The 24,206-nt window shown below is 35.0% G+C and overlaps 1 protein-coding gene across 3 annotated transcripts in view; it reads left to right on the top strand.

Annotated features, from left to right (window-relative positions):
- Positions 1-20,366, top strand: part of LOC106080098 (ataxin-10-like) — a 75,898-nt gene extending 55,532 nt beyond the window's left edge. The window contains exons 5-10 of one of the 3 annotated variants that reach the window (XM_056026639.1): positions 395-584; positions 2,543-2,596; positions 9,025-9,133; positions 10,440-10,615; positions 11,598-11,661; positions 15,789-20,366. In XM_056026639.1, coding sequence (XP_055882614.1) covers positions 395-584; positions 2,543-2,596; positions 9,025-9,133; positions 10,440-10,615; positions 11,598-11,661; positions 15,789-15,970 — 775 coding nt within the window. In that variant the 3' untranslated portion in view covers positions 15,971-20,366. Of the gene's footprint in view, positions 1-394; positions 585-2,542; positions 2,597-3,044; positions 3,057-9,024; positions 9,134-10,439; positions 10,616-11,597; positions 11,662-15,788 lie in introns of all 3 variants that reach the window. The other 2 variants (XM_056026640.1, XM_056026641.1) reach the window with 2 other exon arrangements.
- Positions 20,367-24,206: the final 3,840 nt, after the last annotated feature.

The following is a 24,206-nucleotide window of genomic DNA, read 5'->3' on the forward strand; positions in this document are numbered from 1 at the left end:
AAAGGCTTTTTTTTTTCCTCCTTTGGAATTTTCGTTTCCTGTTCTTACAGCACGGCGCCATATTCCATCATTTTCTCCAGAGGCTGAGTCTATGTTGAAAGCTCTCATGAACGGTTTGAGGATGTTCTTAAATCGTTTCCTTTCTCCACCACTAGCTCGCATTCCTCTTGTTAGTTTATCGTAAAGGAGTTTTTAGGGATTCGAAAGTCATTCATTCTGCAGACGTGGCCTTGCCCACCTCAGTAGAGACTTCAAGCTTATGTTAATACTTTACAGGCTAACTCTTTGGAGGACTTCCATGTCGAATCTATATTGGATAAACTTGATGATTATTAACTTGTCATGTTTGAAATTCACTAAACATTGCTCAATGCATTTGTTTGTTTTCATTTAGGTTGTTGACGATGGAAGTGATGTTGGCTGAGATGATAGACCTTCCAGAAGACTGCAGTGGGGGCCAGGCTGAGCTCGACCCTAGCCAGCTTGCTATTTCACAGGCCAATCTCAGCTTCATTGCTGATGACGTCAAGAAAGAGTGCAACCTGATTCTGAAGCTGAAGTCTCCAGAGACCACTGACCAGGAGGTATGTTTGAAATTGATGTCCTGTGACTTGTTCGGTGCGGGATGAACTGGCATAAGAACCAAGAGAATTTTACTTTTCACACTTGGGAGACTGCTTATCGTTCCCAAAAAAAAATATGATTTTATGTTTCTTTAATTTTTTATCTAAAACTATTATAAAATTGTTTGTTTTTTCCTTTCAAAGTATAGCTACTAGTATTATACTAAGTCATTTCCAGAAACTTAAAGTCAGAAAGTCTTCTTCAACATCACTAGTACCACTATGAATGTTTTTTTTTTAAATGCAGTCATCTCTTGACTTGATATAAATTTCATATAGCTTGAACTTTGACCTATTTATTATGTCTACATTTCACGTCTCATTATTAGCCACACTATGACTTTGGCATCTTCAGCATATGTGTGTGTGTGGATGTGTTTTATTAAAAACAATAGCGTGAAGATTAACTCTTTTATTAGAGATGACTGTGTTTTCAACAAATTCACTGGCTTTGTGGTAAACGTGTAGTCCATCTAGGTCCAATCTTAGTAGCTGTCTATTTTGTAGAGCCACCTGTTCATCCAGCACACCTTTAGATGTCGCTTTGTTTTGTTTTTACAGCGTCACATTGTTCGTCTTCAATGTTCTTATTATTGTTATATAAGTGTTCTTTGGCTCTTTCTCGCATTTATCAGGGGCGTCACTGTGGCAATGTGTGGGTGATGAGGCACGTTGCCTGGTGTTCCTTAAGGCGCTCCTTAAATCGTTGCTGGATTTTTTTACTATGCATTTAATGGAGCGTCTTGCTTCTTTCTTGAGATACCCCACCTCCCATCACAGATGCCGATAAGTTTCGTGAAACGCCTCTGAAAAATAGTTCAGTTGATTTCTTTTTCTTTCTCTTCTTTGTACAGCTTTCAGTGTAGTATGTTCATAACGTTTGATTCACCCATATTACAGCCCACAGTTCTATCTAGTCGCGAGGCATACACACAGTCTATACCAGTGTTTTCTAAACCTTTTCTAACGGTCCATGTTTTGAGAATTTAGCGGAACCCTTTGCGGATTTTGTTTAGTTCGTATTATTTCCAAGTTGTTTAAATAAAAAATAATAATAGTTGAATTATATATATATATAAGGTTGAATGACTTTAATGGTTTTGTGTTTTTGAAGAGTTTAACTTCTTGACATCCTGCACGATATTGATATGTTCAATTCCATTATCTGGTGGGTCATGTAACCGCTTGGTTCTAGATTTGCAACAATATTTTCACAAATCCTGACTCTCACAAATAGGTTGTAGGAAACAGAGGTAAATTAACATTCGCTTGTTTTGAAATATTGCGGTGCGCCTCAGACAAACTTGACCAGAAATCATTCAATGGTAGATCTTGGTATCTTTGTTTTAAATTAAAGTCAGAATCAAGATCATTTCTAAATTCATAATGATACTGTAATTGTTTTTATATTTTATTACCGAGAAGAGCTAATAAAATCAGTTTTTCCTTTCAGTAGACTTAAAATTAATTCTTGTGTAGGCCTATTAGTTCGTTGTTCCAATCCTGGCGGAACCCTAGAGTTTCGCGGAACAGAGTTTGGTAAACACTGGTCTAGACATACTAGACGGAAAGCCCAAATTGTGCACTAAAAGCTAAGTGATTTCAACCACGTTATCACTGCTCTGACTAATATGCTAGGATACTGAAATCGGACGTATCTTAAAAGATAAATTTCTTGTATAATTTTCACTGTTATTCTTGAAATGCAAAATCCTGTGTCTACCAATAGTATCTCTTTCCCCATCTGACGTTCATAGTTCTTCAGACCGTGATGTTGACTTCGAGTTGACTGTCATTGGAAAGTTGTTGTTTCACCTGTTAGCTACTCTAAATGATCAGTCCATCACTGTGTATTGCAGGAGATATAAACACTTTGTACTATTCCTCATGTTCAATTCTAAATCTCTGTCTCTCCACAGAATGGAGTAAGTGTTGTACATTGCACCAACCAAAGTTTCGTTTATAATATGCACGTAATTAGTACTATATTCATTTTTCTAGAACCACTTTATAGACACAGACAGACTCCTTGATCAAGTCACGAAACATTTAAAATTAAAGTTAATGCTAATTGATGAACGTGTTCAAAAATGTGTTTGTAAAAGTCGATTACGTCCTTCATTACACAACCATCATAACGACGTCACTACTAATCAACGTACATGATTGGAAATTAAATTATAACTACAGAAGCAAAAAAAAAAAAAAAAAAGCATTTCATTGCAAAGTCTGTTCTGTATCTATTAGTGAACTCTCAATTAAAATTAACACTTTTTTTCTGCTTACTAATAAAGAAAACACTTTTCAAACTAGAGTTTCTTTTCACCTAAATGTCATGTAATAAACTTTTGCACCATTTGTCATAAAAATTTACTTTGGATCTCTGCTTCCACAAAAATTGCCATCTATTATTTTTTTCAGAACTCCATCATTGTGAGTAAGATCAGTAGCATCCCAATGGTAGACTTTAAATGCAGAGATTATTAGATCACATGTTATTTTCTGACATCTAGTATAGTCAATGTAGTTTCTAGTTTCTTTTCTTTATAGCTATTCCTAATCTAGAAACATCAATTAGACCTTTTATAGCATGTTTGCTTTAGTTTATCAGCGCATTATATCATTTTGTTTAATTCAATTGATATTACTAAGCTCTCATAAGCTTCAAATAAATGATCTATATCAGAAGAAATATATTAAGATGAAAGAATATATGAAGCTATTTACATTGTATATATCACTTGTATTGCGTGTATTTGCTTTAATTATTTGACTCTGCTTGTACATCTGTATATGCTTATTGTTTTAGTGCTGTTGTTTGTACCTATTGACAATGAAACCTCGTTTGTATGATCCCAACCTTAGATTATCCATGGTGTAACCGAGACCAATCGTCATAGAAACCTGAACACTGAAACGTTGGGCACTTTAGACCAGGCATGTCAAACACGGCGTTCGGGGGCCGCTTAGCCACCTAAAAATTATCAAAATAATGTTTAACTGTTACGCTGGAAAATAAGAGATGACAAGCTACTTGAATCGAAAAATAGTATTTGTTAAACTGAACAACGAGAGTGAGTCTGCAGTGAAAGCAAGCTACATTTCGTCAAATTTAATCGCAAGTCAACTGATGTAACGTGTAGCACAGTTGGCTATATTCATAAGGGCCTGTGACAAGAATTATGAAATACATGAGGAGCTACTAGAGCTCTGTTCTATGCATAACACCACAACAAGCGAGGATGTTTTTAAGAAATTAGAGGAGGTGATATTGCAGTACAATTTATCTTTGGTAAAGCTAGCTAGTCTAACAACGGATGGCGCACCAACCATAAAATGAAATGGTCTTGATGCAAAGTTACTTGCAAAAAATAAGAGAGACTGAAGCTAAGTTTAAATTTCCTCAATTTCAGTGCATCATTCATCAAGAAACATTCTGCACAAAGCAATTAAAGTTCCACAATAAGACCGGTTTCAGTCTCAATTTTATTCGTGCCCGTAGTTTAAATCATCGCCAAATTTCAATGTTTCTGGATGACATTGGACACGAATTTGATACTACACAGAAGCCCGCTGGCCCTCCTGTGAGATTTTTTGCACTGCGTGAGGAAATTGTATTGTTTCAGAAAATGAAAGGTGCACCTGTTGAACATTTCCTAACTGGCTAATGGGTTCAGGATTTGGCATTGGCAGTTATCATCACTGGTCACCTGCAAGACTTGAATTTGAAACTTCAAAGTAAAGACAAAATTGTCACAACCGCTTGTAATCATGTGAATCATGTAATCAAGCAAATTACGACTGCGGATAAACCAAATATGAAAAGTAAATCTTGTTCACTTCTCAACGTGTCAGGAACTAAAAAGATTAAATACGGCTACAACATTTGTTAAATATGTCTTACACCTGGAATCGTTAATAGATGCTTTCATTGACCGTTATTTTGATATCGTTCCGTACGAGCAAGAATTTTCGTTGTTTGTATTTCCATTCTCATTTGATTCTGAAATTGCTGCTGGTAATGTGCAACTAGAGCTGATAGAATTGCAGTCAGATTCTTTGTTGAAATCGAAGTATATAGAATTGGCTGTGTCAAAATTTTACAGTTATTTACCCTGAACGGTACGTTGAATTACGGAAATTTGCAGCCAGAATTATTGCTGTGGTGAAAAAGCACTAATCTCTGTGAGCAGTTCTTTTCCATAATGAAAGTTACAAAAGCACCTCACCGTTCGAGATTATCTCATCAATATTTGTCATCAGTGATGAAAGTGTCAGTGGAAAACTAACTTCAACATGACATTAATAAAATATGTCAAGCATCAGAACAAGAAAATAATGCGTAATCATATTAATTTTTAGTTACCAGAGATGTACTATAAATTTAGCTAAGGGGCATGTATGCAATTAATTATTGTATTCTATTGTATTGTTTCTAATTTACATAAAACTAGTAGGCTGTTTTGCAACTGATTTTTGGCTGCGACCCCTCAGTTCATAGTAAGTTTTACACCTTAATGAGTTTGACATGCCTGCTTTAGACTAATAGCTCACTGCCACGTCACAGGTCTGTACTACGTGGCAACAAGTTATTGATCTCCCCTGCCCACATGTTGCGACGTCGCAGGTCGGTGTGGAGGCCTACTAGGACGATTGGTCTCGGTACAACACACTGCTCTTGAAAAAGTCCCTTCACAATTTGGATAGTATCAGATATTGAGGAGGTCAATCATAAGTGACGACTCGAGGTTCCACTGTATAGAATAGATGTGCCCCAGTTATTTTATGTGTTTGTTTGTTTGTGTGTGTTAGCTTCATGTTTATTTTGTTTGAAAGTGTCTTAGAGTCTGGTAATAAATGAGATTCCTACGCGTAACTGATGTGTTCATTTTTCTCTCTGTTGTAGTCTTATTGTTGTCTTTTTTTCATATCAATATTTTGTCCACAATGTTTTGAACATTTTTTGTCACAGGCGAAACTTTGATTCAAGGACGACTGTTTGTTATTAGGTCAAGATATGTGATTAAAATGACATGTGCATTATAAGATGTCTCTCTCAGCCTTGTGCACGCTCTTTGGTTTCATTCTTCTCATGTTTAGCAGAGCATGTTTTGTCCTAGTGTCTTTAGCTTGAAAAACTATTAAATATTGAAGTGTACCCCGGTGATAGAGTCAAGCATGTGCTGTCCTTGTGGTTAGAATCAGTGGTCAGCTACAGGCGTTAACATCGACTTACTTAAGGCTGAAACTTCTCTATAAATCTACTTAAGTCAAGCATGTTCTGTCCTTGTGGTTAGAATCAGTGGTCAGCTACAGGCGTTAACATCGACTTACTTCAGGCTGAAACTTTTCTATAAATCTCCCTTTGTTTTAATTTAATGTTTTAATTTAATTTGTTTATTATTGTAAGCGCCATCTTTTGACTTTACATACACTGTCAATTTAAAACAGACACTTTAAATGTCGACAGTTAGTAGACAAAGAATTTTTTCATTCACTTGTTGTGGGGTGAGAGGTCTAACAAATACAACGTATCTCAGCGATGTGGTTAATATATACGTCGCCCCCCCCCCCGGGTAAGGCCGGGGGCTCGGTGGCTGAGTGGTAAAGCGCTTGGCTTGTGCACTGAATAGAATTCCGGTGTAGACAGAAACTTTTAATTTCGTGTCTTGGAGAACGACCCTGAGGGCGTTTATTCCTGCAATATTGAGATATATGGCAGTGATTTTTGCAGTTCTTAGATAAGCTTTCTTTTTTTTTATATATATATATTTAATATTTTTTTTTCTTTCGGTACACTGTACACATTTAACATTAGGTGCATTAGGACTAGATGACGTCACCAGGTTTAAGTAGCTTCTTCTTGTTCAGACTGACAGATTTGTCAGGTCCATTGGATGACAGATTGGTCAGGTCCATTGGATGACAGATTTGTCAGGTCCATTGGATGACAGATTGGTCAGGTCCATTGGATGACAGATTGGTCAGATCTATTGGATGACAGATTGGTCAGGTCGATTGAATGACAGACTTGCCAGGTCCATTGGATGACAGATTGGTCAGGTCGATTTGATGACAGATTGGTCAGGTCGATTGAATGACAGACTTGCCAGGTTCATTCGATTGACAATTTAGACTGCCTTCTAGTACCATGTTACTGACAGCCTTTTCTTCGTTTGAAACGATGTGGTTGAAAAAGAAAGATAATGACATAATTAATGCAATTAACAACTTTATTTAAGCACTCTAACGTATGTCTGTCTGTGGCATTTTACGTCTCGAGAGATTATCTTTTCCCTTTGCAACTTCTCATATGACTAAAGAGGCCAATCCTTGATACACAGCTGAGGTCACAGGTCGGGCATATGTAATCACCAGGCGCTGTTGCAGTTCTTTCTACTTTTGGTTTCTATGCCATCTGCATACCTGGACCCTTCCTTTATGCTCGCTTTCCATGTGGATCTATTCAGTGCCTCTTCCCAGCCGTCAAATTTGAAGAGCTTAATATCGCGTTTGCATACATCAGTATACCTTAAAAGTGGCCGACCAGCGGCCATCCTGCCTACTATTAGATCACCATACAGAATGTCTTGTGGGTGTCGACCTTGTGGCATTTTGAGAATATGGCCAAGCCATCCAAGGCGTCTGCTACCGGTACTGATAACACAGCAGATGTCCTGGCACCCTGCTCTTTGTAGCACTTTTTCATTGGTTATTTTATCATGCCACCTTGTTATAAAGATATGCCTTAAGCGTCGAAAGTGGAAGATAAATATTCTTATTTTCGTGTTATCTTGTTGTTTGTTTGTTTTTCGATCAGATTTAACCCTTGTGCGAAACGACATATTTGTTGTGTTTTTTTTTACACCCTGACTTGTTTCTGAACAGACTGAGATTAAAGCTAACTCGAAGATATATTCGTAATTTATACAGGATGTGCTTTACTGTAAAATTATACCAATGCTTTAGTTCCTCTTCCACTTGGAGTATCAACATCTAGAGTTCTCTAGTAACATGTTTTCCAAACTATTTTCTATCTTTATTTTTTCTTGACAATCAGATGTCAGGGGATGTAATTCTTGTTCTGTGTGAATTGCACAATGTCTGACAAGGGGGAAGAACAAAAGCTACAGTTGTTGACTTGTATGAAAGTCAATGTAAGGGGAGAGAATCAATGGACATTGTTGACTTGGCAGTTTAGTGCCATTCTCGTGTCAGATAAAGCTGTCATGGTGTGGTGACAGTAATTACCTGATGTCAGATGACAAAGTTCATAATGTAGGAAATGTAGAACTCTTAAGAAAACGTTTTGTGGAGGGCAGGGGCTTAAAACCTGGAAATGTCCCTTCATTGAACTCAACATAGAAAACATGCCTTGAGGCTCGAAGAGGAAGGAAATAGAAATACTGGTGAGCAAGGGTAGATAACTAGATGTAGTTTTGGAAGATAAAAATGTCAAACCACAAATATGTATGACTACGATGTAGTGCGAGTCAAGAAAGAGACACACTAAATCTGACAGAATGCTGTTGTGGAGCTCAATTGCTATAAATCCCCCACAGCTTCATTGCATTTATATTGTAAAAGGGAAATACGAAACTTTATATTGTTTTTTTTTTAAATTGTAACAAAGATATCTTTACAATTACCTATAAAGAAATAAAACAGTGAAACTTTTAGTAATGAACAATTCAATTCAAAGGCCTACCTAGCTGCGTCAAATACACCACTGATTCAAGTATATTTTGGTTGTATTTAAAGCAACTTCTCTCTCTCTTTTTAAAAGAAACATCTGACTCTTTAGTTGTTGGCCTGATTGTCATTTGTATCGTCCTCGCTTCCCTCCCCTGGTTGGGGTTGATGTGTTAGTGCTAACAAAGTGTCATCTCTCCATCGCTTTGTCTTTGACTAACTATTGCACAACTTATTAAACGCTACAGAATAGACACAGTACACACAGAGTAGAATTGTAGTCTATTATACAACTAATTGTCTATTTATTTCATAATAATTAAATAATGTTAACTAAAAACAAATATTTGTTTGTTGTTTTTCTATTTCTTGCAAGTTTGTTGAAATGTTGATTCTGTCGATGTTACCACTCACATGATAGTTACCACTCACCTGATAGTTACCACTCACCTGATAGTTACACTAACTCAGCAGCTATGCAGTAGTGATGATAAGTGTCACTTAGACATTCAAACAAATAATCAAGATTTGATTTCATTCTATTTTAAACATGAAGAATCCTTTAAAACTGTTTGTGTAATATGGACAATATTCGTGAGATAAGTGCACAGGTTTAATCATATGTATTAACATCAAGTATTGAATGCTTGTGCTTGTTGAAGTATATTCCTTTATGTGTTGTTGTTGTTTTATTTTTCATTTTGTCCAGATGGCGTTAGTTATTGCTAAAGAATTGGAGCTGTTAAGTATTGCAGCGCAACATCAGACGATATATCCCAGCATTCAACAGGACACAGAACTGCTTGTGTGTGCAATAAGTGAGTACACAGATTATCTCTACTACTTTTTTTTATTTTTGGCTTTTCTCAGTGAGTACATAGGTTATCTGTACAAGTTTTGCTATCTTTGGCTTATCAGTAAGTACATTGGTTATTTCTACCAATTAGAATTGCTATCTTTACTTTTAATTAGTATTGCTATCTTTGGCTTATCAGTGAGCTCTCTATAAGGATATTTGTAATGAAATATTTCTGTGTTGTCAGTAAAAGAGCAACTCTATTTTCGAATGGTTGGTTTCTATGTCTCTAATGTCAAAAAAACAAAGATAAGTTTAAAGCTAACAACTATTTAATTTTCAGCTATTCAGTTGATATTGTAATACATTCTGTGTTGTGCACATCTACATATTGTGTGGATCAATAGAACATTGTAATCAATGATGTTATTCTACTTTGTCTGCATAGTGAGGGAAGTCAGTGGTGTGCTCAAAAACAGCCAAAAGCTCATTTTAATAAGGCAGCCCAGCAGACCTAATCCATTTTTGAAGGGATGTTTAATGTATTTTTACTTGTATGTGTGCGTCTTCAATGTATGTTTGTGTGTTTTTGAATGTATCTGTGTGTCTTGAATGCTTTGAATTTATCTGTTGTCTTTATTGTATTTGTGTAAATAGGATTTTGTAAATATGATATAACAGTTTCCAACTCAAGGGAAGAAACTAAAAGACACACTGAACCGAACATCACGGAGGAATAAAGTAAAGTTCCCTTTCAGATCTTTGGGCAGATGATGTAAAGGTCTGTGGCCAACAATTTACAAGAGTGTCATGTGACCAGCACAACGATAAACTGCCTTTACTTTCTCCAACTAATGCCAGGTACCCATTAGAGCTAGGTGGACTTAGAGGCGCCCAAAGATCCCGAAATAAAAAATCCCAGTTTTCACCAAGGAATCCTACTGTGAATGTTGTGTATTACAGTAGAAGATCTGTTTGTTTTTCATTAATAATAAAGGAAACTAATAAAGATATGCAATTAAAAAGACATATTTTAGGAAACATGTTTTGTAATTTTCATTTCTAGTGTCACAAAAAAGTGTGCTGTATGAAACAAATAGTATTTAGCTAGGGAACTGATGGGTGGCTACGTAGCAAGAGATTTGACAAACTTTTTGTCTGACTCCAGCTGCCAATGACCAGTCTTACCTTGACACATGTCTGCTATCATTCATTGTGAATGTCAAGTTTTAACATTTTCATTTTTTTTTTTTTTTGGTTCTATTACCTCCCCTTGGAGTGTCATGTTTCAGTTGTTTATTGTATGTTCTACTCTACCCCCCCTACAGATTTACTGAGAAGTATCAATGACATTGGCAAGTCTGGTGGTAATGTGTTCAGCCGTGAGGAGAAGGCTTCAGGTGTGGACAGCATTGACCCTCACCATCCAGTGTATGGACTGAAGAAAGATCTCATTCGGCTGATAGCCAACATGGCTTACAAGCACAGAGCCAACCAGGATTTGGTAAATAATACTATCGCTGAGACTTAGCAATTTGGTTTTTATTAAAGTAGGACTTCTTTATAGTAGGCACTCTCTACTCGCTGCAGGGAAGAAGAGGAAACCGTGCCTCATATTCTGTTTGACTGCCCCAGACTTGCTGATCTCCACCTCGACAGGTCTGGGAAACCAAAAATTATCAACCTGTATGGTGACATATACGCACTACGCAAGACAGAAGGGTTTCTGTCCAGGGTTTTTGCAAGAGAGGATTTAAGCCTATCAAGCCCTGACTCAAATGGAGTTTGATGATGATGACTAGAAACCTATAACTTTTAAACATACTGTCCATGATGGATCACTTCGTGAACACCTGACAGTTTGGGAGAAATTAAACTCCCTTGTTCATTGTGCTTGCAGCACTTCTTCCTTGTAAATATTGGTCAAGAAAGTAAGGTAACTCTACAATGCATTTTAGATTAGAGTTCTGTTTACTGATACAACATTGAATTCATTAGGCAGAATTTTTTTGTCTTCCAAAACTAAAAATAACTGGAATAAAATAATCCCCTGGTTTAAATAAAAGAAAAAAGTCATAAAACTGGCTGGAGCAATTAGCAAGAAACGTCTTTATCCTCTTGATTCTTCTTAGGGGGTTAATGAACTGTAAACATAGGAGACAGACAACACATCTTTAAGCTAACAATGACGTTATCAAATGATGGATTACATTAGATTGTATCGCCTTTAATTAGTTTCTGTTTTTGGGTTATGACCTTTTTTTTTTAAAGTTGATTTTTATTTTGATGTCATTTTAATTATTTTTTTTAAATCAAACTTTTGAGCACTAACTCCTATGAATGTTTGAAATGTTGATGTGACATGACTTGCTTGTTTCAACTATTTTGGATCAGAATGGATTCAACTTATTTTCTGAATAAATATTTAAAATATTTCTTGTTTCTCTTATTACTTGTGTACTTAATGTGGGCATTAATATTTTCAGGTGAGATCCTTGGATGGTATTCCTCTGTTGCTGGACCTGACCATGATTGACTGCCACAATCCTTGTATCCTTTCTGCAGTTGATAATGTTGAGATAGTTATTTTCGTTCTTGATTTGATGTCATCATGACATTGTCTAGAAATGTTTACTCAAGCAGTTGATCTAATTAAGTCTTGATCTAATACAAAATAGCTCCAGACTAATGTTTCTAAATTGAGTTGATCTAATGCAAGGGTTACCACACTGGGTAAACTCACTCCATAAGTGCAGACTAGCTCGTTTTATTTGTTTCAAACATAAACTGTGGTCTATATAGATGTAACTGTTCATTAAATATAAAAGGAAGTGCACAAAAATCCTTACCTTAGGGGTACTCTAGATAGGGTGAATTAAAATGTAGTTTTTACATGTACACATGTAAACTATAAAATACATATTTCAGCCATAGTAAATACAAATTCTTGTTCTTCAGTATAGACATGTCAGTAGCCAGGGCCACCGCGAGGGGTGCGGCCGCCTGCGTGCGAAATTTTTAAATGCCGCCCTACCCCTATTTTTTTCTTGTAGAAAAAAAAATATCCCATTGAGACTGAGCTGGATATTGTACCAAAAGTGCCCATTGATTTAAATCCATTTTTGCAGACCATTAATTTTTTAATATTTCAAATTCGTATCGTTGTTGTGACCTTCAAGTACAACTATGAACCATGCACAATGAACGATTTAGGATATTTGCCTACAGAAATCTGTGAACTTTGTGATAAACATCAAAAGCTGATCACATTCTGAATAATCGCTTATATTTGCGACGATGACGGTCTACATTTGACAAAATCTTATAAGAAGATAAAACGATGTCTCTTACTTAAGATATTTTAATTTTTTAAACATTATAATAATGTTATTTGACTAATATTCAAACATGGATGAATAGCTGCAATGAAAATAGAACACTGCCCCTCGTGCAATTGTTGACAGGTCGTTGGCTTGTAGCCCCAGACATCTAGTAGGCCTACAAATGAACCAATGTAGGCGTTTTATATTTTTAATAAAAAAAAAAACAACACTTTGATTAACTTGAACAAACTTCTTTTGTGAGCAAAAACTCATTATAGCCTAACTGTTAGCATTGACAGATTTAACTTAAAATTAGACATAGATCTTATAGTAATGAAATAAACTGATAAAAAAAACGTCTTTACTCTTTCATGTCTCAAGATCTATCTGCCGTTTCACATTTCCACTAGGTAGGCTAACTTCATCATCATCACTGCATAATCTGCATAACCACCAATCAATCACATAGCCTCTTCTTACTGCAACCTAGGAAATACACACACTCCGTAACATCCCTTTTTGTTAGGACGTTGCGCCCCTCCTCCCTTTAAAAAGATACAGATGATGAATAATCCAAAACAGAATATTATAAATAATAATGCAACATGGAATACCTGTATCATTTTAAAAAATTAAAATACTTATATATAATTAAATATACTGGTACAGTAGATCTAATATTAATAGAAAAAACAACAGATATACTATTTTTTTTAACTGATTTGAAAAAGTATTACTACGAAAAGAACATTAAAATGTCTTTTAAACTAGAACTCAAAAGAATTTGATGTCAATAATATTCTACGCTAAACTAGCATTTAAAATAAAAGTCAAAATGACTTTGGATTTGACTTTTTCATTACTGGCACTAGATCTACTTACAGGGTGGGCTATTCGACTCAAAACAGATATAACAAACTTGCGAAAATTCAAGGCCAGATATGAGTAGGGCACCTATGGAAAAACCCATGGGAATCCCTCTCGCACTGCTCTATCTTGTTCTAAAGATTCCAAAATAATGTAAGAATATAGTGGTTTTTGTTTGTTTGTTTTTTTTAAGTTTTCAACGGATAATGGAATAACTAGAATTTAATTAAAATATTTTTTTTTACATTTTATTTAACTAAATTTGAAAAAAAAAAAAGGAACCTTGGAAGAATGATTTGGCTGCCCCTTACATTCGGTCGCCTGCGTGCGATGCACACATTGCACAGTAAGTAGCAGCGGCCATGCATACGAAATATTTCAGTATAAGAGTAAAGAGTAACAATTGAGATGAGTTCTGAACCCTAATATTCTTTTTCTAGTTGCCTCAAAATATTATTTTTTTTACATTTTATTTAACTAAAATTAAAAAAAAAAGGAACCTTGGAATAATGATTTGGCCGCCCCTTACATTCGGCCGCCTGCGTGTGATGCGCACATTGCACAATAGGTAGCGGCGGCCCTGTCAGTAGCACTAGTGACAGCTAGTGTAGACATCTCAGTAATGAAATCTAATACTAACAAGAAAAAGAAAAAAAAAACAATTCTACAAAGACAGTTTGTGTGGAAACAAAAACTAAAAATCCACCCCTGAAGTTGTCCACACATGCAGGTAAAAAGACAGACTTCAATATTTTCAGAAAGAATATCAGAATGAAATTCTATCAAAGGCAAATGACAGAAGAATGGAGAAAGTAGGTTGACAGATCTTGTGTGGTGCCCCAACAGTCCAGCAGACCAAGGGATAGGTAAAAGTGAAGGTTTAAGTTAGATGTAAACCTGGCCTAACTGATGTCTTATAATGATTATCTAATTGGTCTAATTGTTTTGGAAAGGGTAAATCTTTCAAAGCCTCAAGAAAAAAAAACATTTTCGTACAAAAAAAATAAAATTCCTTTTGTTAATTCCAAAGCAGATTGTATGCTTCACAGTTCACATGATAATATGAAAAACTACTTTTTAATTGTTGTTTTACATTATGTTCCACTGTGGGAAGCGTGGTCGAGAGGCCAAGTGCGCTTGAACTTGGCTTGGCTTGGCTACCTAGAAGGGGGTCAAGGTTCGACTCCCGACTCAGGCAGAGTTGTGTTTACTGAGCGCCTAAACGCAGCACGGAAAACCAACTCCCTCCATTGATCCATAATCGAGATTAGACCAAAAGCGCTCTGAGCATGCTATAATCATGAAAGTAGCGCTATATAAACGCTATAATAATAATATATGCATACTAAATGTATTTTTTTTCTTTAAAAATAAAAGTAAACATTTTTTTTTAAATGTAGTAGTTAGTATGACAGAACCTACTTAGCTTTGTAATACAATTGTAAAAAAAAAATATTTTTTGACACAAAATCTAAAACCGTTTGCATAAATATGTTAAAAATATGGTAAATAGCCATCTCCCTTACTAAATAGACTCCAGTATTTATTACTATTAATAGTGAATAGTTGTAAAAATGGTGTATTTTTTATGAAAAAACTGCTTGCATACTTGATTTTAAAAGTTCGATTTTTTGCTTTCAGAAATGAAAAAAGGAGCCGGTGCATCACAACTTTAAAATATTATGGTGTTGGATTTCCCTATCTTTTCTAGTTTACGAGATCTAAACAGGACGGACAGACAAACCACACAAAAGTAATAGCGTCTTTTCTCCTTTCGCGGGACGCTAAAAATACTTTTATGAAGTGTAATTGTATCAATTAGTTTGGATTAGTCAATTTCACTTTGACTTTGAATGAGTCTTTAACAAAAAGAGATTGTGGAGTTAGCCACTCAGATCCTTACATGGGGAAAGCCAGTATTAGTTTTGTGTAGCCATCAGTCTCTCTGGCACTTTTAGCACCCTAGAACTAAAAGTTCTATTTTAAATTTAAATTTCACAATTTTCTGTAGCTTGCTAATGACTAGTACAACTTCTGCTTTTATTCTAATAATTAAATGAGGAAAGTGTATATAAATACACCATTTTTAAAACAAGTCTTTTGTAGTATATAGTATACAGTGGTCAAAGGGAGGTAACGCATGGTAATCTGAATTATCAAAACCTTCTCTTTCAGCCTGCATTACTTATACCCACTGGGGTCATCTACAAGTTTGTTTGAAAACTAAATCCCTTTGTTATCTTGTTTTAATAGTGTGTTGGTTTTTTTTTAAAGATTAGGATAACTATATTGCAGTGTCTATTAGAAAAGGCTTGCAGAATTGAATAAACATGGGAAAAGTCAGTCGATCTCATGCCTCTGAATTTCTAATTGACTCTCAGATAAGATTAAATATGCTCTTTCATATAACAGTCATGCTAGTTACAATTATTTTTTCTAAACTAATGATTACTGGACTTTGTTTGACCAACCTTAACCTTGTTCTAGTTATCACCCAGTGGGTTGTTCTGGCCATTCGGAACCTTGTGGAAAACAACAGAGAGAACAGAGATGTCCTATCTGGCATGTCGCTGCAAGGTATGGCCGGCCACATCGCTGCTCTGAGGGAGGCAGGCATCCACACTGAGCTGAGAGGTGGGAAAATTGTAGTCAAGCCAGTGGATGGATAAAGAATCTACTTAGGAATAGGGCTCACTATTCTCATCATCATCTGTTGGACGTATCCAGTTTTGGATAAAATAAATACAATAACTTTGCCTTATCTTGCTCAATGCCCCTCATGATCTAAATACAAATGATTTATTCTTTTCCAATGTACTACACTTTTATATTAGCAGTATTATCAAAGTATTCTTCAAAATAATGTCTCAGCTCAACATTATATAAGCGTATATCAAAAACATCAACTCATAAACTTTTACCACGGAGCTTATTATTATTCTTCCACAGTGCATTTTTTTTAACCATAGAATAATTAATGCTGTATAGACCCAATACTAGAACATAGAAACCAACTGGACTCTTACAAATCTTTTTTTTTTAATCTTTGCTGACAAATAGATAGAAGATTTATTTTTACTTTAAATATAAAGATAAGTGAATGAGATTTTTATATTTTAATAAAAGAAAAGTTAATGTTACAATTGTAATATTATTCCATTTTTAATGAATAATTTGTGAGAAGATTGCTCTGTTGAGAGCAAAGATAAATTATTTATTTCACTTTCCTTTTTTTTTTAGTTTCTATACCATGACAATATTTTGTATTTGTCATTTCTGGCCTAAATCCCAAACTCTGGCCATTCCTTCTGTATTATGCTGAATTTACTATTAGATAAAATTGTTCCAAGTAGGAGTTATCCTGTAATTCTTTGATTAAAAATACATTTTAGACTGCATTATTGTCTGAACTATTGTTTTGAATCTTTGTATTTAATATTTTTTAAATCTTTGTCCTTAGCTAGCTGTTAAATGTAGTGGGATATTTACCCGTTATAGCAAGTCTTGCTGCCATCAAAAAAATATTTTTTATGAAACTTTTATTTGCTTAGAAAAAATTGAGAATTCTGAGGCTAATTTTATTCATTCTTTGTTAACCTTCATTTTATTTTGTGCAGCAGTATTCAGCCTTTATTATTTTAACATATTGTTAACTTGTTCACCTCTGGCCATTTATATCTGTGAAAAAGTTCTTTTTGTTTTCATTAACTCTATATGTTCTTGAATACTTTACATTTATCTTTTCACACATTTATAGCTCATTTCTAGTTCTATGAAAAGAAAACATGAAATAATAGATTGTTTTGATGTAATGATGTATTATATAATGTTCTCCTGGCATGAATCCAAGTCAATGTGTTCTTCAAATTTTTTAGCTCTAAGGCAATGTTTGGCTTAACAAAATGTGATACAGAAAATGATTGCCAAAGAGATTTTGACATTAAAGATTATAGCCAGTAATCAAATCTGTCAGATAGCTATCAGCTTGCCTAACAACTGATTATTTTGACTAATCTAAAAAAAATTATTATAATTCCAGCTGTAAGTTTGTACTAAAAATAGCTTAAATTTTTTTTCAGTATTATGCTATTGTTGTTGAGTAGTTGTGTCTGTCATTATAAAATGTCACATTGGGTTTCCATAAATTGTAGAGAGTTCTTTAACATCTAGTATCTAATGCTCAAGTAGGCCTACCAATTGAAGTATCAAAACATTATAGTACCGTCAAAGGGGAACAACTTAAGCATTGATGTTTTTATTATTATTGTATATTATTTTGTATAATTGCTGTTAGCAACATCCAATTTATATCAGATGTAGCATACAAGATTTGATATGACTTTTTCTGGCTCAATGGCAACTTGTTTGTTATGCTAATGGCATTGACTTTTCCAATGTCTGCTTTAGTCTTCTGCTGATTGCAGTGTCATGTTACTTCTATCACCACAAGCTCTACATTTTCATTGATTTCAATAATGGGGCTTAAAGCGCCTCTGCGTTTGTCTTTTGTTGCAGATATTTCAAAAATGGAAATGTTTTAATATTAGATTTTAATGAGCCGTATCTTTATTTGCTAGTAATTAGGAATTTTTTCTTTAGAAAAAAATTCTCTGGACTAAACACAATTTTTCTGTTTCCAGTCAATGAAAGTGAATGAAGTGTAAAATATTGTACAAATCTCTGCCTCTTAACCCAATCTATTTTAATGAATCTTTTAGTTGACTGTCTTCTAATTCACCATGTCTGGCACCATTAGCAACCAAAGAACTGTGTTTGTGTTCAACTCCAGAGTTGTATCTTTAGTGCTCACATGTTTTACATTCATCATTCTCATTGCAATAGAGTTCTCCACCGTCAAATGCTGACCTATATAAAATATCATTTTTATTTTCTTGTGTCGTTTTGGTCCTGCTATGATTATGATACCATCAGAGTGTTGAATGACTTTTCAATGACTTTCTATGCTTTTTAATTGAATTTTTTTTTCATTCAACTAAACCAGCGGTTCTCAACCTTTTTAGCGCGGCGACCTCCTAATATGATTCCCCACTAAGCGGCGACCCCCAACCGTAAAATTTATTTCGTTCATAGGCGTAGGTAGAGCCTAAATATGATTTTGCTAATGTTATAAGATCACAATAAAATTTTAAATGTATATAAATCTGACATCCATGATTTATTTACAAAGCAAAGCATTATCTAATTTTACTTATTGTAAAATAAATTTGTGCTTAAATTACAAAAAAAAAGTTTAAACATGTGCTTGTTACAACACTTAAGAAATCGCTTGACAAAAAAAAACAAAAAAACTTCCAATGAAAAATAGATGAGAAACCGAAATTTCCGATGGTCTTAGGCAACCCCTGGCAAATGGTCATTCGATCCCAAAAGGGGTCGTGACCCACAGGTTGAGAACCCTTGAACTAAACACATGCTGTAAATGTAAGAAAGATTACCCAGTCTGCAAGAGAAAGTCTATATAGTGTTTTGTAACAGATTCTTGAGATTTCATTACTGACTAAACCACAGTTCAGGCTTAAGAAAAAACTTAGGTTCCCTTCTCTCAGTAGTGCTAATGTAAAAACAAAAGTGGGGTCTTCAATCAGAATCGTAAGTTTGTGTGAAGCTTATGAGTAAAATTGAGTTGTTACATATGACAAAAAAGGCCTATTATAGCCAGTAACTTTGAATAACGTGTACACTCTGTTGAAGAGGAAGTGTAAAAATGTGAATATTGTTGAATTCATTTGACATGGAAAAATATTTACAGGAGCTTTAGTAGTCAGTCAAAAAAAAAAGAAAATTTTAAATGTTATAGATTTTTTCTTTTCAATTATAAAATTGTGTGTGTTACTTGGTTCAACATGACCCACCAGGTCATTGTTTTGTTAAGTGTCAATGAAAACTCAGTTATGGTGGGAATGTGCAATAATGGCTTTTTGTTTAACTTGTCTGACATTCAAAAGTGTTTTGGCAGCAACATAGTTTTCCTATTCTTCTCCAGCATAGGAGAGTTTGCTTCATTTTCCACTAGTGTGGTTCATTATCATGTCAGTGTCAATCTTATGAAACCAAGTTGTGCTCCTTTCTTTAGGTTCAATTAGTTTAGGTGTTTTATATAGATTGAATAAAAGATGGATTTGCTTCTATTTCCTACATATTCATTGACCCCATATTAGAGTTTCTATTCAACACTTTTAAAAATCTTTTCCTTTATATTTATGCACTTACTAAATTCAGTAAAAATATAAGATGAATCTTTACTCTTGCAAAATATTTACATTTACAGCCATATTATTTTGTAAACATTTTTCCCTGATTAAAAAATGTTTATGTATCAAAGTGAAGTATAAATTATGTATGTCAACTTATTTGTTTGTTTTATTATATTATTATATTATTGGATCTATCTTCATCAATGAAAATTATTTTGACCCAACAGAGTTTTTATCTGGCCAATCTCATATAAACTTATGTATAGTTTTATGTCTAACATTACTATACTAGTAGCTTTAAAAAAAAAACAACACGTAATTCAGAGGCTTAAACCTATCCAAGGGGCTGGATTTCAAAGCCCGAAAGTCAGCCAGCACTTCCCTTCCCTTGTTTACAAAAGTGATTAGACCATAGCACTCTGAGAATACCATAGCACTCTGAGAATACCATAGCACTCTGACTGAGAACACCATAACACTCTGAGAACACCATAGCACTCTGAGAATGCTATAAATATGAAAGCTGCGCTATACAAAAACATTTTTTTTTTTAAATTACTTTCTTTATATCTTGTTATAATTGAAAATAAGGAACTGAAAGGAAATACAATTTTCCAACCAATACTTATGCCTTTCAAAAGTGACATGAAAACTTGGCTTTACAAAGTTGTAAATATAAATTGTATAATGCAGTGTATAATGGTAAAGAATATTGAATGAATTTATTTTGTTGTTCTTGTTTCACATTTACACCTCAATACTTTACACCTTTGATATTTTTATTTTCCAAGATACATTCGGAATATTTATCATTCAATTATTGTGCACTTTTTTATTTGGGGGGGGGGGGGGGGGGGGGGGAGAGTCAAAAATACAAAGCAAAGCTGAAATAATGAAACATTTGAAAATATTCATTGTTAAAGCACTTTTATGAAAGTTTAAAAAATAAAATGTGTCTTAAGTGTTGAATAAATTTTTTAATGTATCTTAAAGATATATATATATATATATATAAATCAAATATAATAATATATAATCAAAGAAATACATGGCCTCAGGCATGTTTATTGTAAAAGGTAAAACATAGCCAGTTCAAAGAAAGTAAAACTTAGTTAAAATCCAGAGGCCTCCATTAAGATGGAATGAATACTTAAGGATGTGTCGGATTGAATGATTTAAATATTTGTACAATTTCCTAGATATATGAAATATGTATCTATATATAATTCCTACTATTTTTGTTTTTTCTCACCTCTCAGTGGTGATGGTATCATTTGTGATGTCACCAGGTCTACCCCACTATGTTGGGGGTGTGTTTATTATATATGGTCTATTAATGTTTATATGTGGGTTTCCTTTCTTGTATTTCATCTCAAATTTGTGCTCTTTTTCATTCAACTGTTTGTAGTTTTGGTGTTTGTTAGTTCTTTCAATCAATTAATTGATTGATTGCTCATCTACATTTATATAACCTCGTGCCTTTGTAGTCAATTCTTTTTTTTTCCAGCTACAACTTCCAATCAAGCATCCCCATATACACAGACACTTGCCCCTCATACACACAGACACTTGCCCCTCATACACACAGACACTTGCCCCTCATACACACAGACACTTGCCCCTCATACACACAGACACTTGCCCCTCATACACACAGACACTTGCCCCCCATACACACAGACACTTGCCCCTCATATACACAGACACTTGCCCCTCATACACACAGACACTTGCCCCTCATACACACAGACATTTGCCCCTCATACACACAGACACTTGTCCCTCATACACACAGACACTTGCCCCTCATACACACAGACACTTGCCCCTCATACACACAGACACTTGCCCCTCATACACACAGACACTTGCCCCTCATACACACAGACACTTGTCCCTCATACACACAGACACTTGCCCCTCATACACACAGACACTTGCCCCTCATACACACAGACATTTGCCCCTCATACACACAGACATTTGCCCCTCATACACACAGACACTTGCCCCTCATACACACAGACATTTGCCCCTCATACACACAGACATTTGCCCCTCATACACACAGACACTTGCCCCTCATACACACAGACACTTGCCCCTCATACACACAGACACTTGCCCCTTATACACACAGACACTTGCCCCTCATACACACAGACACTTGCCCCTCATACACACAGACATTTGCGTGTTTCTTGTATTTGTGTTTAGATCCAGTTCTTCATACTCCTAAGTAAGTCAGACGATTGTCCAAGACTTCAAACTGAATACTTTATAAAAGTGATGGGCAAACCAGGTCTACCCCACTATGTTGGGGGTGTGTTTATTATATATGGTCTATTAATGTTTATATGTGGGTTTCCTTTCTTGTATTTCATCTCAAATTTGTGCTCTTTTTCATTCAACTGTTTGTAGTTTTGGTGTTTGTTAGTTCTTTCAATCAATTAATTGATTGATTGCTCATCTACATTTATATAACCTCGTGCCTTTGTAGTCAATTCTTTTTTTTTCCAGCTACAACTTCCAATCAAGCATCCCCATATACACAGACACTTGCCCCTCATACACACAGACACTTGCCCCTCATACACACAGACACTTGCCCCTCATACACACAGACACTTGCCCCTCATATACACAGACACTTGCCCCTCATACACACAGACACTTGCCCCTCATACACACAGACATTTGCCCCTCATACACACAGACACTTGTCCCTCATACACACAGACACTTGCCCCTCATACACACAGACACTTGCCCCTCATACACACAGACACTTGCCCCTCATACACACAGACACTTGCCCCTCATACACACAGACACTTGTCCCTCATACACACAGACACTTGCCCCTCATACACACAGACACTTGCCCCTCATACACACAGACATTTGCCCCTCATACACACAGACATTTGCCCCTCATACACACAGACACTTGCCCCTCATACACACAGACATTTGCCCCTCATACACACAGACATTTGCCCCTCATACACACAGACACTTGCCCCTCATACACACAGACACTTGCCCCTCATACACACAGACACTTGCCCCTTATACACACAGACACTTGCCCCTCATACACACAGACACTTGCCCCTCATACACACAGACATTTGCGTGTTTCTTGTATTTGTGTTTAGATCCAGTTCTTCATACTCCTAAGTAAGTCAGACGATTGTCCAAGACTTCAAACTGAATACTTTATAAAAGTGATGGGCAAACCTTTTAGAAGCAGGCCAAAAACTTAAAGGAAATAAATCGTGAACCATAATAATTTTTTTTTTCAATTCAAATATGCAGAAATGTAGTACTACAGTGTTTTGATATTGAAATGAAATAAATATGATAGAATTCTATGAGACTAGGGATTGTTTGTATAATGTTTCACTCAAATGGACTTTAATTGTGGTATTCATCTGTCAATCTAGTTCTAAGTTTCTTTACTAAAGAAGCTGCTCACAACTGTAGACCTGAAAATACAAACATTACACAAATGTATTGAAATGAGATATTATGATGAATACATGTTGGAAAACTTGGATTTTGACATGCCCCTCTAGTTAGAACTCCCTAATTAGGAATCATTTTTTGACTTCATTAATTAGGTTAGAGTTCAATGAATTTAACCTCTAAGTCTGGCTTCAAAACTTTACAATCCATAAACATACACAACATGGAGTAGGTCCACAGGTCATAGTTTACCCATCTTTGCTTTATAACAACCTAGTGTGTCTAAAACTGAATAAAGACCACAGTCAATAGTGTGTTAATTTAAAGGACTATTTATAAAAGTGTGTTCATTTAAAGGACTATTTATAAGTCAAAAGTTTTTTGGGTTTTTTTCTGGATTGAATAGTATGCATCATTCAGATTGTACTTTATAATCTCAACAATTCTGCCACTGTTTACAATTTAATATGAGCACTTATTTGACCTATAGTTTTTTGTTTGCCTTTATGTTGTCACTATTTGATATATATTTTATTTTTCATGATTTCACTTTGAACACTTAACCAAACAAAAAGTTTCCTGTTTTATTCTTATTTTTATTCAGTTTTCTGGATGCTTTATACATTTGATGAACTTGTTGCTGTACTAGGTCATGTTAATCTTGCTTGAAATCAATCTCAATCAAACCTATGATGTATCTGTGTGAAGTGCCTCTCCAATGTAGTGGTTACTCCATGTGTGGGTAGTTACTCTATGTGATCTCTTGTGCTTGTCTGCATAGCTCAGATGAATGTCTAGGGAGTTGTTCTGTGTCTATGAATTCACACTGTAAATGTTTTGATTATATGACTAACTCAGAGCCACAAAATGTTTGGTAATTCTTACTAGAATTTGAATAATTTTCTTTCTTCAAGAGTGATAATTAATTGTTGATTAAAAAGTCTAAACATTTGTTATAAAATATTGTTACCTGGTAAAATGTAAAAGTTTGGCTTTCAGATTTTTTAATGTTTTGGGGGGCAGATGATGTAAATCTCCTTAGTTTCTATGACAGAGGGCTAACAACCAACAACCTTTGCTTGAACAGCCTTTACTTCCCCAATGTATGTCAGGTACCCAATTGAGTTGCTTTGTCTCAAGGGGGGTCCTAAAATCCTGACTCAAAACCCCAGTTTCACTGGGGTCAAACTTGAGATCCTTCAGTCTAGAAGACATGCAC

This window comes from Biomphalaria glabrata, chromosome 4 (assembly GCF_947242115.1).
Source record: "Biomphalaria glabrata chromosome 4, xgBioGlab47.1, whole genome shotgun sequence".
Lineage (NCBI taxonomy): Eukaryota > Metazoa > Mollusca > Gastropoda > Planorbidae > Biomphalaria > Biomphalaria glabrata.